This window comes from Salvelinus sp. IW2-2015, linkage group LG4q.1:29 (assembly GCF_002910315.2).
Source record: "Salvelinus sp. IW2-2015 linkage group LG4q.1:29, ASM291031v2, whole genome shotgun sequence".
Classification (NCBI taxonomy): domain Eukaryota; kingdom Metazoa; phylum Chordata; class Actinopteri; order Salmoniformes; family Salmonidae; genus Salvelinus; species Salvelinus sp. IW2-2015.
The window spans coordinates 17098450-17116698 of record NC_036842.1 but is presented as its reverse complement, the minus strand read 5'-3'; the positions used below and the strand labels follow the sequence as shown (position 1 = coordinate 17116698).

The window sequence follows — 18249 nt, the reverse complement described above, 5'->3', positions numbered from 1 at the left end:
TACTGCCATGCAGTATGGTATCGCATATAAACTACATGACTGCATTTGAGTAAATCTCTAATCTCTAAAAAAGAAAGAAGTCACTTTTAATTCTGATGACTGACGCATGCCGAGCATGGGTGTGGAGAGGCAGGAGTTAACTTCTCTCTCTAAGAAAGGGGAGGGGAGAGAGAACCCTTGCTTGCAAGCCTTCTAAATTCAGTACTCCCCTGGGAATAGAGTAAACTCAGCTCACATACGCTGTGTGCTCTGCTGTCACAGTGTTTACATAAACATTTTTACGGCGCAACCTTGTCGTTTTTAGTATAGGTTGGATTTTAACGACAGAAAAACAAGGAAGTCAATTGGTTTTTATCAAGCTTCAGTATTGTCCAGTACATATAATATTGCACCCACGTTTTATTGAATAAATACGATTTTGAAAGAAATGGAGGTGCTCCTCAACGAGGATTTGGCAGCTTTGTCAGATTTGGATGAACAAAGTTTGTTCGAATCCCTGAGTCAACGGTTCAGACAAGATCGCATCTATGTAAGTAACGTTAAAAGTTCAGATTTATGTGCATGTGACTGCTGTGAAAAATATACAACATTTCCTCGTAATGGGGGAACATTGTATCTGACCAATGATTAAATGTTAACACTGATACTGTTTTGTTATTGTGACGAGACCATTGCTGTGCTTCAGGTTATATCACTTTGACACTACAGTACAATCCCTGGACACGATTCTGTCAGCCTGCAACCTTCCCCCATGTTCTACCACGTCAGCCATGTGTACACAGGACTCTGCACTCTGTAAAAATCCCTGTAATTTGATGTATTTTAATCTGCAACAAATCCCAACCAATCAAATACCTCAACCCTCAACATACTGATAGAACAGATAGATTATCTAAATCTGTTTCAATGTATTTTATTACTTGACACGGCAGTAAACTCAACAATGTTGAAGGGTTGGGATCGAGGAATAACACAAATATGCAGTCTAGTGGAGGCTGCTGAGGGGATGCTGGCTCATAATAATGGCCAGGAATGGAGTAGATGGAATGGTATCAAACACACCATTCCAGCCAGTATTATGAGCCGTCCTCCCCTCAGCAGCCTCCACTGATGCAGTCATATATCAACATGCCATTTTAATTCATGTCATTGTTGGCTGACAGAACAAAGACCTTTGTGCAGTGACACGAGTGGTGTTTGTCTTTGAATGTACAGTACACATTAATGACCCGCCAGCTGTATGTTCTTAATGTCTTCGTTCAGCCACGACTCGGTGAAACATAAAATAGATTAGGATATAAATGGCCTGATTTATTTTGAGATGTTTCCATTTTCAAGTAAGGAAAACAGGTTTACTCTGCTAATGTGTAAGGGAGGTTTCATTAACAGTGGAGGCTAACAACATGAGTTGACTTCAGTTTGAAAGGAAAACACTTGAAAACCAGTTTAACCTTGTCATTGATGGTAAACTCTTTCTCGCTCTCTTTCTTCCCCTGCCTATCTCTACCAGACCTACATTGGGGACATCTTGGTGGCCATAAATCCATTTAAATACCTTCCTCTCTATGAGAAAGAGGTAAGTACTCCTACAAGACAAATAAGCATTCAGCTGTGCTGGCAGACTTTGTCCTAAAAGCTGCCCTAGCTGTCCAATGACTCACTATAACCTGGAAAACATGGAAGCTCCACCAAGGCTTTTCAAAGGCTTTTACACTTAAGCTTGCCTTATGGATTTAACCAACATAACTGACCAGTAATCTTTAGAAAAATCGACTAAACTGTTTGTAGACAGTGGCTTTAGAGATGTTCCTCCTTGTATCTGTTCAGGTATCAGAGAGCTATAAGTACCATGAGAAGACCAAGCTACCTCCTCACATATTTGCTGTGGCAGACAGGGCCTACCAGTCCATGCTGGGACGGTTAGCCACAGGACCCCGAAACCAATGCATTGTGATCAGGTGGGTCCATTAACTTCTTATGGCTGTGGGGGCAGTATTGAGTAGCTTGGATGAAAGGTGCCCAGAGGTGCCCAGAGTTAACTGCCTGCTTGGTCGATTTTTAACCCAGCCCCTATTGAATACACAGTGTGATATGGATCTGTTTGCACTTGCTACGGCTTCCACTAGATGTCAACAGTCTGTAGAACCTTGAATGAGGCTTCTACTGTGATGTGGAGCCGGATGGGAGCTGTTTGAGTTAGTGGTCTGGCAGAGAGCCAGGTCCTGGTCACGCGCGTTTCACATGATAGCGACCTGCGTTCCATTGCTTCTCTACAGACAAAGGAATTCTCTGGTTGGAACGTTATTGAATATTTATGATAACAACATCCTAAAGATTGATTTTATACTTAGTTTGAAATGTTTCTACGACCTGTAATATAACTTTTTGAACTTTTCGTCCGACGTTCGGCTGGACCTGCACGAGCGTTTGGATTTGTGTTCTAAACGCGCTAACAAAAGTAGCTACTTGGACATAAACAGTTATTGTGGAACTAGGATTCCTGGGAGTGCATTCTGATGAAGATCATCAAAGGTAAGGGAATATTTATAATTTTTTTCTGACTTCTGTTGACTCCAACATGGCGGATAAAAAATACAAATAAATTCTGAGCGCCGTCTCAGATTATTGCATGGTTTGCTTTTTCCGTAAAGTAAAAAAAAAATCTGACACAGCGGTTGTATTAAGAGCAAGTGTATCTTTAAAACATGTATCTTTCATCAAAGTTTATGATGAGTATTTATGTTATTTGACGTGGCTCTCTGCAATTTCTCAGAATATTTTGGAGGCATTTCTGAACATGGCGCCAATGTAAACTGAGGTTTTTGGATATAAATATTAACTTTATCGAACAAAACATATATGGATTGTGTAACATGAAGTCCTATGAGTGTCATCTGATGAAGATCATCAAAGGTTAGTGATTAATTTTATCTATTTCTGCTTTTTGTGACTCCTGTCTTTGGCTGAAAAATTGCTGTGTTTTTCTGTGATTTTGCGGTGACCTAACATAATTGTTTGTGGTGCTTTTGCTGTAAACCCTATTTGAAATCGGACACTTTGGTGGGATTAACAACAAGATTACCTTTAAAATGGTATAAGATACATGTATGTTTGAGGAATTTTAATTATGAGATTTCTGTTTGAATTTGGCGCCCTGCACTTTCACTGGCTGTTGTCATATCATCCCGTTAATGGGATTGCAGCCATAAGAAGTTTTATCAGTCTACAGTAGTACTTTACTGAGCCAAGCTGTACTGCACCAGCCTGTCACACATCCACTATAATAGTTGCTGGAAACATGTTATAAAGGATAATGTGAACCAAAAATATCCATGCCAGCACAGTTTAGTTTGGGTTGGCACGATTATGTCTAAAAGGTATAAGGTTTCCTGAACACCACCCTAACAAACGGCAACAGACACCAGTGTCAGGTGTGTCTGCTTTGCTCAGGTCAGCGGTTCTTTTTTTCTCTCACATTGACATGCCAGTCCCAGTACAGCAGCTGCTTAGCTGTGTTAGCCTGTGTTTGTTGTGCCTGCAGACCAGCGGGCCCAGGCTTGCATCATTTCAGCATGACCCTGCTGCTCTACACTGTAGCAGTAAATAGGTCTTGTGTAGCCTCCTGGTGAGAACACAGATTTCCTTGTCTGCCTCTGGTGACCTTCATCTAGTGTGAAATATGGAACCCTTTTATTGCAGAGGGAAGAAAAACATACTTGTGGCCATGTAGTGTATGTTGACACTTGCTCTTCGAACATCTCATTCCAAAATCATGGGCATTAATATGGACTTGATCCCCCCCTTTGCTGCTATAACAGCCTCCACTCTTGCTGTGGGGACTTACTTCCATTCAGCCAAAGAGCATTAGTGAGGTCGGGCAGTGATGTTGGGTGATTAGGCCTGGCTCGCAGTCAGCGTTCCAATTCATCCCAAAGGTGTTCGATGGGGTTAAGGTCAAGTTCTTCCACACCGATCTCGACAAACCATTTCTGTATTGGGGAAATTATCATGCTGAAGCAGGAAAGGGCCTTCCCCAAACTGTTGCCACAAAGTTGGAAGCACAGAATCATCTAGAATGTCATTGTAAGGGAAAGGGGGATACCTAGTCAGTTGTACAACTGAATGCATTCAACTGAAATGTGTCTTCCGCATTTAACCAACCCCTCTGAATCAGAGAGGTGCGGGGGGCTGCCTTAATCGACATGCACATCAGCGGCGCCTGAGGAACAGTGGGTTAACTGCTTTGTACAGGGGCAGAACAACAGATTTTTACATTATTGTATGCTGTAGCATTAATATTTCCCTTCACTGGAACTAAGGGGCCTAGCCCGAACCATGAAAAACAGCCCCAGATCATTATTCCTCCTCCACCAAACTTTCCAGTTGGCACTATGCATTCGGGCAGGTATCGTTCTCCTGTCATCCGCCAAACCCGGATTGGTCTGTCGGACTAGCAGATGATGAAGTGTGATTCATCCCTCCAGAGAATGGATTTCCACTGCTCCAGAGTCCAATGGTGACGAGCTTTACACCACTCCAGCTGCCGCATGGTGATCTTAGGCTTTTGTGCGGCTGCTCGGCCATAGAAACCCATTTCATGAAGATCCTGACAAACAGTTATTGTGCTGACGTTGCTTCCAGAGGCATTTTGGAACTCGGTAGTGAGTGTTGCAACCGAGGACAGAGGACTTTTACGAGCTGTACACTTCAGCAGTCCCGTTCTGTGAGCTTGTGTGGCCTACCACTTCGCGGCTGAGCAGTTTTTGCTCCTAGAGATTGCCACATCACAATAGGGATGCAACGGTACAGTGGGCCCACGATTCGGTATGTATCACGGTTTGTGGGCCACGGTAACGGTACGGTTTCGGTGTCTTTATATTTAAGAAAAAAATAAAAACATCACCCTTTAAACAATGAACTCTTTATTTTGCCTTTTGACAAATAAAACTTTCCATTATGAAAAATGTCAGCACCAGGCCTGGTTTCTGTCTCTACTGTAGGAAATCAAGGGGAGAAAAACATTCAAATTAAAAGTGCTTCTTAGCTTTGACTACCTGTAGGTGCTTTGCCTTCTCTATTTTAAATAAACAGGGTACGCACTTGTATAGGCAATATTAAATGTAAAAATAACAAAGTGCAACATCAAGTTGGTACCCTATATGAGGTATCTATTCCTTTTATGTTGAGGTTATTCTGTAAAAAGATAAGCATGTCAACATTCTCTGAAGGAAGACGAGAACGACTTGCACTGACAATGTCCCCTGTGTTGGAAACTTTCACTTGCAACAGAGGTTCCCGGGACACTCAGGCAAGTTTTGCAACATGGGGGAACTTTGACTGGTTTGTTTTCCACCACACAAAAGGATCAACATGAAGGCAACCTGCTGCATTGTATGAGGTGACCACCTCCTCAATAATTTTGGAAAAGGGCTTGGTCTGCTCCTCTGCTTTGAAAAGCTCCCCAAATAACTCTGACATGGTGGTCTTCTTTTGAGGGGATAATGAGGATGGAGTTTCTTCCTTTTTGAATGGCCCTGCTAGCACTGCTTGAAACTGCAAGAAAAATGGCGAAGGTATTATTAAGTGTTAGTGACACACATCTCATMAAAAAAACATATCTCATCACATTTTAACGCACATGATAACAAAACGATAAAAAATATAATGAAAAATCATTTAAAAATAGATCAAATACCTGATGTTCATGCTCCACAATTTCTTTGACGAGATCCTTGTACAGTCGTGGCCAAAAGTTTTGAGAATTACACAAATATACATTTTCTCAAAGTTTGCTGCTTCAGTGTCTTTAGATATTTTTGTCAGATGTTACTATGGAATACTGAAGTATAATTACAGGCATTTCACTGTGAAAGGCTTTTATTGACAATTACATGAAGTTGATGCAAAGAGTCAATATTTGCAGTGTTGACCCTTCTTTTTCAAGACCTCTGCAATATGCCCTGGCATGCTGTCAATTAACATCTGGGCCACATCCTGACTGATGGCAGCCCATTCTTGCATAATCAGTGCTTGGAGTTTGTCAGAATTTGTGGGTTTTTGTTTGTTCACCCGCCTCTTGAGGATTGACAGTTTTCAATGGGATTAAGGTCTGGGGAGTTTCCTGGCCATGGACCTAAAATATCGATGTTTTGTTCCCCGGGCCACTTAGTTATCACTTTTGCCTTATGGCAAGGTGCTCCATCATGCTGGAAAAGGCATTGTTTGTCACCAAACTGTTTCTGGATGGTTGGGAGAAGTTGGTCTCAGGATGTGTTGGTACCATTCTTCATTCATGGCTGTGTTCTTAGGCAAAATTGTGAGTGAGCCCACTCCCTTGGCTGAGAAGCAACCCCACGCATGAATGGTCTCAGGATGCTTTACTGTTGGCATGACACAGGACTGATGGTAGCGCTCACCTTGTCTTCTCCGGACAAGTTTTTTTTCCGGAGAAAAGGAGAAAATGACTTTACTGAAATGCAGTGGAAATGTTTTTGGGGGGATTCAGTTCATTTGCATGGCAAAGAGGGACTTTGCAATTAATTGCAAATCATCTGATCACTCTTTATAACATTCTTGAGTATATGCAAATTACCATCATACAAACTGAGACAGCAGACTTTGAAAATTTATATTTGTGTCATTCTCAAAACTTTTGGCCACGACTGTAGACTGTCACAGCAGGCTGGCAGGGATTTAAACCTTGGATCAAGGGCTGTAGCTCTGTAAAGGTAGTCTAGAAGATCCGGGTCTGGGTATCTTCTCTCCAAGTCCTGAGAGATTTCTGCCTTGGCCTCCCTGATGGTTGCACCGTCCTCAGGACCTGGTGCCATGGATTTGAGAATCATTGTCTTTAGAGGGAGAATCATTGAGGTGGGACTTGTTACACTGCTCATGAGAGTTGTCTTTGTTTTCAGGGAGTTGAGTTCCTGAATGAGTTCTTCTGCCAGGTTCAGTTCACTGTCAGTCAGCATGGCTATATCTTGGATTAACTTCTTCACAGCCTTGTCCAATACAGCAGAGTAGATGGCCGGTTGCTGTTCCACATAATGTTCCAGCATGTCATGATTAGTATTCCAACGGGTTGCGATATCATGGATTAATTTGTCCTTTGGTATATCTAGTGTCTCTTGCTTGACTGTCAACTTGGTGAGCGGTGGTGCTTTTGTGAAGAAAAAAAGTCACCGTTTTTCTGCCCTCCCCCGGGAGGTGGGACACTGCCTTGAGAGAGACTGCCCTCTTGGCTGCGAGGTTCAAGATGTGTGTAAAACATCCGACGTGGGGCCCAAACCCATCAGCTTCACGTTTGGCATTCACAGTGTTTTGTGCGTTATCTGTAGTGGCTGGGATTGTGATATTTGGTCTCTCTAGCTTCCACTAAGTCACAGCATTCATTAATTCTAGGGCTAATTATGTACTTGTATGACTCATACAGGGGAGGAGTTTGCAACAAGTAGCTCTTCATCTCCTGATCCAGTACATAGTGAACCGTCACAGTGAGGTTGCTCTGGAGGTCCAACTATCAGTGGAGAGCGCTAGATAGGGTGTCTGTGTCAATTTATTTTCAATGGCTCTCTGTGATGTTTCATAAAGTTTGGGAATTACTTTACTGCTGAAATGTGTGTGGGAGGGGACATTGTAACGCGGTTACATTTTTTTCATCAGGTGACACAATCAGTAACCACTGAGTAGGGCTGCAAATCTTTGGCTATGAATACTCCCACTGCTTTTGTTATTTCTTCATGTTTTTCAGAATTTGTCATAAATTGTTGTTGGAAGGCAGCAGCGAGAGATTGTGTTTTCACTAACGAGTGGACTCTCCTTGCTCCAGTTCCATCTGCAAGGGATACGGCCGGGTGATGGCGACGTAAATGACACATGTTAGAAGTGTTTCCACTCAAGTAGCCGACAGTGACAAGCAATGCTTGTAGACTGTATTTTGTTTGTTTACGGTCTTCTTACCCTCGTCATCGCATTGAACGCTGAATCCAAAATGTTCCCACACAGCGGATTTGAAAGACGGCGGTGCTTCTTCAAATTTGCTTCTCTCGGTCTCGCGAGCACTCGTCATTGTCACATTGGAGCTGAGAGAATATTTGTTTTTAGTTTCCACTCTCCCCTTTAGGGAAGTTTCCTACTGAGATGTCATTGCAAATCATCCATTGGTTGTTTAAGGGGGAGGGGGTTGCGGTCACTTCGGTTGCCACATTGTGAGACATTGCTGTGGAGTAAAGTTTGTTAGCCCTTAGGAGCCCCTTAACGGCTCAAGCTGCGCGCCTGGTTCTGTGGATCTGAATGTACAACGTGCATGTAGTCTGCAGCGCAATAAGCACGTTTTGGAAATTATAGGAAAATGACAGGCATATCGTAATTCCGCAGTTCACATGTGCATATTGAACCGAACGGTTCGATAACATACTGTGTACCGTTGCATCCTTACTTCACAATAACAGCACTTACAGTCGACCGGGGCAGCTCTAGCAGGGCATACATTTGACGAACTGACTTGTTGGAAAGGTGGCATCCTATGACGGTGCCACGTTGAAAGTCACTGAGCTCTTCAGTAAGGCCTAGGGTTTTCCTGGGATAAATGACTGCGAGAAACTGGTAAATGATAATACATTATTTATTTGAACAGCATGGCGTTAAATGGAACTGTTAAATTATATGCATTGTCTTAATCTGGCTTTTCTGCGGCCTCTGCACAATGAATCATTAACTCTCAGGGTTGGGACAGACCATCTCAGTGTGGAGCGCAGTTCACAATACATCATGGTAACTTTTTTTCTTCTTGTGATAGGTAGGCCTGCATTTGCTGCAGCGTAGTCCATGCTACAGTAATATGTAGACCGAATGCGTGACTAATTTACCCATCTCCATCTGGCTTTCTGGGGTCACCTTATTTTTTTATTTTATTGTAGTGATTTCTTTTTAAATTGCAGCTGCGGAGTTTTAAAAACAGCCTGTCACTCGAATGTCGTAGCACTCTCTCGCAGTCTTTCTCTCTCTCTCCATCAACTCCATTCAAATTGCATCTAAAATGGATCATCCTGTTCTAGATTGATATATAGCCCTATATATAAATGTCCTAGCCTACCTCTTTTCAGGTAAAACATACAATGCAGTATTTAGCTTATATTTAGCTAATTAATGATGGGTTATGCATAATAAGCTTCTAATTTTAGCCTCTGTCTTTTGCGCAATAGGCACGCACCTGGGCTCCGCACCTGGGCTCCGCTCTTGGAGTCCCATGCAGGAAAAGCTACACTACATTCGCTTGCTGGACATAATGTTTTATCATTTCTTATACCAATAGACTATTCGAAGAGGGATGCAAGCTCTTGTTTGCTAAATGTTAAATACAGCAGCCAATAGAACTCACAGGTAGTATGAAAGAGTGAACGCGCAATGACGGTAGGCTATAGTCTTTTATTCAAACCCATAACCATTCAATCTTCGTGAAGAGAAGTCAAAGCCTTCTGCATCTAATGGTGAAGATAAGGACAACAGAACTTATTTCATTTAACTGTTGAAAGCAAGGAAGGAATGAAGCAACAATGGAGAGAGAGGTAGGCTAATAACATCAGGGGAAATATTATGAAAGGTGTATATATGCGTCAGCCTACTAATTATACAAATAGGCCCTATTATATTTCCAAAATCAAAATCGCTAGCCTATACTTGTAACTTTGTAGGCCGCATGTGCTGCACCAGAATCACATGTTCTCTTCTGCTTTATCATGGTTTGAACGATGTGCGAATTCACATTTATTTCATTTTTACCCAAGAGAGCATATACTGCAGCTAGCTACATCTATGGGCTTTAATGTTTTTCTGTCATGTGTAATGTGCAGTAGCCTATATCATTATGTATTGGATAAAGGCACAATCATTTGGCTTTTTTGGGCTTGGGCTCCATAAATGTATTTTAATGTAGGGCTCATAACGTATTTATATAATGTGCTCATGTGGCATCAGGCTTGAATTTTTGATCAAAGCTCTAATCAAATCCTATTTTATATGGTTTATAATGCTTTTGAATGAAACGTCCGGTTTTGGCGGGAAATACAGGGTTACCTGGGAGAAAATGTAATTTATTCTTTGGATAGAACATTTGTGAAAAATCACCCTTAATAAGGCCATTCTACAGCCACTTTTCTTGGAGACTGCTGGCTGTGGGCTCGATTGTTTACCTATCAGCAACGGGTGTGGCTGAAATGGCCGAATCCACAAATTTGAATGGGTGTCCACCATACTTTTGTATCTATATTGTATTTCTGTTATATTCAAAGTGAAATTTTATTTGGCACATGCGCGATACAACAGGTGTAGACCTTGAAGTGAAACTTACTTACAAGCCCTAAACAACAATGCAGTTTTAAGAAATACAAAAAAAAAGTAAGATGAGAATAACAATCATTAAGAGCAGCAGTAAAAAACAATAGCGGGATCTATATACAGGGGGTAATCGGTACAGACTAATGTGCTGGGGCACCCGGCGTCAAGGTAATTGAAGTAATATGTACATGTACAAGATTTGAAGTCGGAAGTTTACTTACACTTAGCCAAATACATTTAAACTCAGTTTTTCACAATTCCTGACATTAATCTAGTAAAAAATTCCCTGTCTAGGTCAGTTAGGATCACCATTTATTTAAGAATGTGAAATGTCAGAATAATAGTAGTGATTTATTTCAGCTTTTATTTCTTTCATCACTTTCCCAGTGGGTCAGAAGTTTACAAACACTCAATTTGGTAGCATTGCCTTAAAATTTTAAACTTGGGTAAAACATTTCGGGTAGCCTTCCACAACTCCCAAATAAGTTGGGTGAATTTTGGCCATTTCCTCCTGACAGAGCTGGTGTAACTGAGTCAGGTTTGTAGGCATTCTTGCTCGCAGACGCTTTTTCAGTTCTGCCCACACATTTTCTATAGGATTGAGGTCAAGGCTTTGTGATGACAACTCCAAATACCTTGACTTTGTTGCCCTTAAGCCATTTTGCCACAACTTTGGAAGTATGCTTGGGGTCATTGTGCATTTGGAAGACCCATTTGCAACCAAGCTTTAACTTCCTGACTGATGTCTTGAGATGYTGCTTCAATATATCCACATAATTTTTCATCCTCATGATGCCATCTATTTTGTGAAGTGCACCAGTCCCTCCTGCAGCAAAGCACTCCCACAACATGATGCTGCCACCCCCGTGCTTCACGGTTGGGATGGTGTTCTTCGGCTTGCAAACCTCTCCCTTTGTCCTCCAAACATAACAATGGTCATTATGGCCAAACAGTTCTATTTTTGTTTCATCAGACCAGAAGAGATTTCTCCAAAAAGTATGATCTTTGTCCCCATGTGCAGTTGCAAACCGTAGTCTGGCTTATTTATGGCGGTTTTGGAGCAGTGGCTTCTTCCTTGCTGAGCGGCCTTTCAGGTTATGTTGATTTTATAGGACTCGTTTTACTGTGTATATAGATACTTTTATACCTGTTTCCTCCAGCATCTTCAAGGTCCTTTGCTGTTATTCTGGGATTGATTTGCAAAATGCGTGGCTGCGTGGTCCCATGGTGTTTATACTTGCGTACTATTGTTTGTACAGATGAACGTGGTACCTTCAGGCGTTTGGAAATTGCTCCCAAGGATGAGCCAGACTTCTGGAGGTCTACAATTTATTTTCTGAGGTCTTGGCTGATATCTTTTGATTTTCCCATGATGTCAAGCACAGAGGCACTGAGTTTGAAGGTAGACCTTGAAATACATCCACAGGTACACCTCCAATTGACTCAAAGGATGTCAATTAGCCTATCAGAAGCTTCTAAAGCCATGACATAATTTTCTGGAAGTTTCCAAGCTTTTTAAAGGCACAGTCAACTTAGTGTATGTAAACTTCTGACCCACTGGAGTTGTGATACAGTGAAATAATCTGTCTGTAAACAATTGTTGGGGAAATTACTTGTCATGCACAAAGTAGATGTCATAACCAACTTGCCAAAACTATAGTTTGTGAACAAGAAATGAGTGGTTGAAACAGTTAGGTTGGAGTCATTAAAACTAGTTTATGTAAACTTCTGACTTCAACTGTAGGTAGAGTTATTAAAGTGACTATGCATAGATGATAACAGAGAGTAGCAGTGGTGTAAAAGAGGGAGTGGGGGAAATGCAAATTGTCTGTTTTAGCCCTTTGATTAGCTGTTCAGGAGTCTTATGGCTTGGGGGTAGAAGCTGTTTTAGAAGGACCTAGACTTGGCGCTCCGGTACCGCTTGCCATGCGGTAGCCGAGAGAACAGTCTATGACTAGGGTGGCTGGAGTCTTTGACATTTTTAGGGCCTTCTTCTGACACTGCCTGGTATAGAGCTCCTGGATTGCAGGAAGCTTGGCCCCGGTGATGTACTGGGCTTTAGGCATTACCCTCTGTAGTGCCTTGCGTTCGTAGGCTGAGAAGTTGCCATACCAGACAGTGATGCAACCAGTCTGGATGCTCTCGATGGTGCAGCTGTAGAACCTTTTGAGGTTCTGAGGACCCATGCCAAATGTTTTCAGTCTCCTGAGGGTGAATAGGTTTTGTCGTGCCCGCATCACGACTGTCTTGGTGTGCTTGGACCATGTTAGTTTGTTTGGCGATGTGGATGCCAAGGAACTTGAAGTTCTCAACCTGCTCCACTGCAGCCCCGTCGATGAGAATGGGGGCGTGCTCGGTCCTCCTTTTCACAATCATGTCCTTTTGTCTTGATCACGTTGAGGGAAAGGTTGTTGTCCTTGCACCAGACGGTCAGGTCTCTGACCTCCACCCTATAGGCTGTCTCATCGTTGTCGAGGATCAGGCCTACCACTGTTGTGTCATCAGCAAACTTAATGATGGTGTTGGAGTCGTGCCTGGCCGTGCAGTCATGAGTGAACAGGGAGCACAGGAGGGGACTGAGCACGCACCCCTGAGGGGCAACCGTGTTGAGGATCAGTGTGGCGGATGTGTTGCTACCTACCCTTACTACCTGGGGGCGGCCCGTCAGGAAGTCCAGGATCCAGTTGCAGAGGGAGGTGTTTAGTCCCAGGATCCTTAGCTTATTGATGAGCTTTGAGGGCACTATGGTGTTGAACACTGAGCTGTTGTCAATGAATAGCATTCTTACATAGGTGTTCCTTTTGTCCAGGTGTGAAAGTGCAGTGTGGCGTGCAATAGAGATTGCAACATTTGTGGATTTGTTGGGGCAGTATGCAAATTGGAGTGGGTTTAGGGTTTCTGGGATAATGCTGTTGATGTGAGCCATGACCAGCCTTTCAAAGCATTTCATGGCTACAGACGTGAGTGCTATGGGTTGGTAGTCATTTAGGCATTTTACGTTAGTGTTCTTGGGCACAGGGACTATGGTGGTCTGCTTGAAACATGTTAGTATTACAGACTCCGACAGGGAGAGGTTGAAAATGTCAGTGAAGACACTTGCCAGTTGGCCAGCGCATGCTCGGAATACACTTCCTGGTAATCCGTCTGGCCCTGCAGCCTTGTGAATGTTGACCTGTTTAAAGGTCTTACTCACATCGGCTGCGGAGAGCGTGAACACACAGTCGTCCGGAACAGCATATATTCTCATGCATGTTTTCGTGTTACTTACTTCGAAGCAAGCATATAAGTTATTTAGGTCATCTGGAAGGCTCGTAACACTGGGCAGCTCCCGGCTGTGCTTCCCTTTGTTGTCTGTAATAGTTTGCAAGCCCTGCCACATCTGACGAGCGTTGGAGCCTGTGTAGTGAGATTCGATCTTAGTCCTGTATTGACGCTTTGCCTGTTTGATGGTTCGTAGGAGGGCATAGTGGGATTTCTTATAAGCTTCCGGGTTAGAGTCCCGCTCCTTGAAAGCGGCAGCTCTACCCGTTAGCTCAGTGCGAATGTTGCCTGTAATTCATGGCTTCTGGTTGGGATATGTACGTACAGTCACTTTGGGGACGACGTCATCGATGCACTTATTGATGAAGCCAGTGACTGATGTGGTGTGCTCTTCAATGCCATCGGAAGAATCCCGGAACGTATTTCAGTCTGTGCTTGCAAAACAGTACTGTAGTTTAGCATCTGCTTCATCTGACCACTTTTTTTTATAGACCAAGTCACTGGTGCTTCCTGCTTTAATTTTAGCTTGTAAGCAGGAATAAGGAGGATAGAATTAGGGTCAGATTTGCCAAATGGAGGGCGAGGGAGAGCTTTGTACGCGTCTCTGTGTGTGGAGTAAAGGTGGTCTAGAGTTTTTTTCTTGTTGTTTTTTTCCCCCCTCTGGTTACACATTTAACATGCTGATAGAAATTAGGTAAAACTGATTTAAGTTTTTCTGCATTATAATCCCCGGCCATTAGGAGCACCGCCTCTGGATGAGCATTTTCCTGTTTTCTTATGGCGGTATACAGCTCATTGAGTGTGGTTTTAGTGCCAGCATCGGTCTGTGGTGGTATGTAGACAGCTACCAAAAATACAGATGAAATCTCTCTAGGTAGATATTGTGGTCTATAGCTTATCATGATATGCTCTACCTCAGGCGAGCAAAACCTCGAGACTTCCTTAGATATCGTGCACCAGCCGTTGTTTACAAATATACATAGTTCCCCGTCCTGGGACTTACCAGATGCTGCAGTTCTATCCTGCCAGTAGAGTGTATAACCTGCCAACTGTATGATATTAATAGTCATCGTTCAGCCACGACTCGGTGAAACATACGATATTACAGTTTAATGTCCCGTTGGTAGGATATACGTGCTTTCAGTTCGTCCCATTTATTAGCTAATATAATATTAGTTAGCTAATAGTACGGATGGCAAAGGCAGATTAGCCACTCGTCGCCTGATCCTCACCCCAATCTCCTTCTGTGAAATCTCAGTTTCTTTCTCCAGCGAATGACGGGGATGAGGGCCTGTTCGGGTGTTTGGAGTATATCCTTCCCGTCCGACTCATTAAAGAAAAATTCTTTGTCCAATTCGAGGTGATTAATTGCTGTTCTGATGTCCAGAACCTCTTTTCGGTCATAAGAGATGGTAGCAGCAACATTAGGTTCAAAGTAAGTTACAAACAATGCGAAAAAACAAACAAAATAGCACGGTTGGTTAACTTCTCTGGGATATGTGGGACGTCCCACTTGGCCAAAAGCCAGAGAAAATGCAGAGCGCCAAATTCAAATAAATTACTATAAAAATCTAACTTTCATGAAATCACACATGAAAGATACCAAATTAAAGCTACACTTGTTGTGAATCCAGCCAACATGTCAGAATTCAAATAGGCTTTTCGGCGAAAGCAAACGATGCTATTATCTGAGTATAGCAACAGAGTAAAGAAAGAGAGAGAAGCATATTTCAACCCTGCAGGCGCGACACAAAACGCAGAAATAAAAATATAATTCATGCCTTACCTTTGACGAGCTTCTGTTGTTGGCGCTCCAATATGTCCCATAAACATCACAAATGGTCCTTTTGTTCGATTAATTCCGTCTATATATCCAAAATGTCAATTTATTTGGCGCGCTTGATCCAGAAAAACACTGGTTCCAACTTGCGAAACGTGACTACAAAATATCTCAAGTTACCTGTAAACTTTGCCAAAACATTTCAAACTACTTTTGTAATACAACTTTAGGTATTTTTTCACGTAAATAATCAGTAAAATTGAAGACGGGATGATCTGTGTTCAATACAGGATTAAAACAAACTGTAGCTAGATTTCTGGTCACGCGCCTCTAACAAACAGGACACTTCCAGTGACCCTAGTTCAAGATGGCCGTACTTCTTCATTACACAAAGGAAAAAACCTCAACCAATTTCTAAAGACTGTTGACATCCAGTGGAAGCGGTAGGAACTGCAAGAAGGTCAATTAGAAATCTGGATTCCCAATGAAAATCCATTGAAAAGAGAGTGACCTCAAAAAAAAAAGATCTGAATGGTTTGTCCTCTGGGTTTCGCCTGCTAAATAAGTTCTGTTATACTTACAGACATGTTTTAGAAACTTCATAGTGTTTTCTATCCAAAACGACTAATAATATGCATATCTTATCTTCTGGGGATGAGTAGCTGGCAGTTGAATTTGGGTATGCTTTTCATCCAAACGTGAAAATGCTGCCCCCTATCCTACAGATGTGAAGAGCCAATCAAACGGCAGCCATCCTTTCTGGCGCCATCTTTCATATCACTCTCCTTTTCTTTTTCTCTCTTTCTCTCCCTGCAAATCCCCTCTGAGTTTTTCTCATAACCCCCTCTCCTCAGGAGTCCAATGTGGTATCCTAGATTTCTGTAGTTATCACAAAACAATCTCATGGAAAAGATTTTTGAGCAGATTTGGGATCCATATTTACAATACCACTGTATCAATGGAGCATGGTCAGATCACTGCAGCCTTCGGTATCAAGCTACAGAGGTTTCCACTACAAGTAATATGGATTGCTCCCTAAGGAATTAATTTACACTGAGTCTGCCCCGGCATAAACCTACAGTAAACTTGGTTTACATGAGGGAGGTTCTCCTCAATGTGTTTAGCAGAAGTTTAGGAGTTTAACTGTAATGTAGTCCTGTCAATCATTCTAGTGGAGGATATTTTGTAGTGTACTTTGCGGATGTTTGGTCTCCACTGCTGCAGGCTACAGCGTCTCCCTGTTTTTTAAATGTAGGTGTAGGGATTTTAATACTGTAATTTCAAACACTTAGTCATTTCCATGAAAGTGAAACATATGCAACCTTCATGTTAATGTTTCATCTTTAACGTTTGTCAAAAGCCACGTCTTATCCCTTTTCTCTAAGATAAAATGTGCTTGAAATTGCAGAACTGGTATTGCTGACATCTACAGGATGTACACTGAGTGTACATAACATTAGGAACACCTTTCTAATATTGAGTTGCACCCTCTTTTGCTGTCAGTACAGCCTCAATTTGTCGGGGCAAGGACTCTGCAAGGTGTCAAGCATTCCACAAGGAGGCTGGCCCATGTTGACGCCAATGCTTCCCACAGTTGTGTCAAGTTGGCTGGATGTCCGTTGGGTGGTGGACCATTCTTGATACACACGGGAAACTGTTGAGCGTGACAGGTTGATGGATAAGATTTTGTTGAAACCATATAGAACCTACAATAAAAGTGAGATGTTGCTCTGTTTCACATCCATGGAAGCTTGTGGATCCATCTGGTGCTTATATAAATACATGAATGCAAGATTGGAAGGACTTGTGTACGGTTGTTGGTTGTATAGTATTTGTCCGTTTGTTTTTTCAAGCACATGCCTACCAGCAGCCTCCGCAGTGGTTGAATGGGACCAGTCGTCCCGTGTTACAGCGCTGTCACTGATGAATGAGCCGGTCAGCCAGTCAGGGTGGGAGGGGCTGAATGAGGCCAATAGTTGCTTGCAGTAACAGGGAAAGAATGTGATTGACAACTGACTGTACCATGACTTATACAATGATAGGGAGAGAACACCCAACTAAATGCGTAGGTATACCCACACATTAGCATGTAAATAACACCTCTATTTTTAACAATGAGACCGGGTCAAAGGGAATGCATGTCTCATAGGTAATATATCTATTTTATAACATGGGTGTTTATCTCGCTTCATTGGAGGCCAATAAACATGCTAAAGAGTTGCAAGGAGTCTAGACTCTAAATGGGGCTAAGGAAGAAATTCATTCAACAGCCAGGCATTATCAGTTCTCCCAGGATTTTGAACTATGAATGTAGTTCTTGGGCTTGCAGTTGGGGAATGTAGAGAGTTCTGAAGCAAACATCATGCAGAAAGTCAAGACTGAGGCTATACTGGAAAAACAACCAGCGATGATGTCATGGAAACATGCCCAGCTTTTAAATGAAAAAAGGCTTAAAAACATCTATTAGTAAAATGCCATTTGCAATCGGAGCTTATCACAAAAGCCCTAGGCCATGCTTGGCGTTCTCCCCTTGGCAGGAAGCAGCATGGTGGCATCAACAGAGTGTAGACTACATCCAGTGAAGATCAGCAGCACATGCACATTTGCAAGTCCTATTGCTCATGCAAAACCCTGCACTGGTTTTCAAGTACTACTCATTTGTACAGCTTATCAATTTGGTAGAGACATATCAAGCTCCTGCAATTTGGCTGCCAAATTTCTTTCTAATTCTTGCTCACTAGAAACCTGAAAATGTAGGATGACGTTCTGAGCTGATATTGTAGTGATATTGTGTTATCTGTGCCAAATGTAATCTTACAGTCAGTGTTAAAAAGGTATACAGTGCCCTCCACTAATATTGGCACACTTGGTAA

General features: G+C 42.4%; 1 protein-coding gene across 3 annotated transcripts in view; it reads left to right on the top strand.

Moving 5' to 3' along the window:
* Positions 1-201: 201 nt before the first annotated feature.
* Positions 202-18249, top strand: part of LOC111961567 (myosin-IIIb) — a 52299-nt gene continuing 34251 nt past the window's right edge. The window contains exons 1-3 of one of the 3 annotated variants that reach the window (XM_023983943.2): positions 202-529; positions 1511-1576; positions 1828-1958. In XM_023983943.2, coding sequence (XP_023839711.1) covers positions 428-529; positions 1511-1576; positions 1828-1958 — 299 coding nt within the window. In that variant the 5' untranslated portion in view covers positions 202-427. Of the gene's footprint in view, positions 530-1510; positions 1577-1827; positions 1959-2492; positions 2533-2773; positions 2914-8237; positions 8605-18249 lie in introns of those variants that run through there. The other 2 variants (XM_070442025.1, XM_023983945.2) reach the window with 2 other exon arrangements.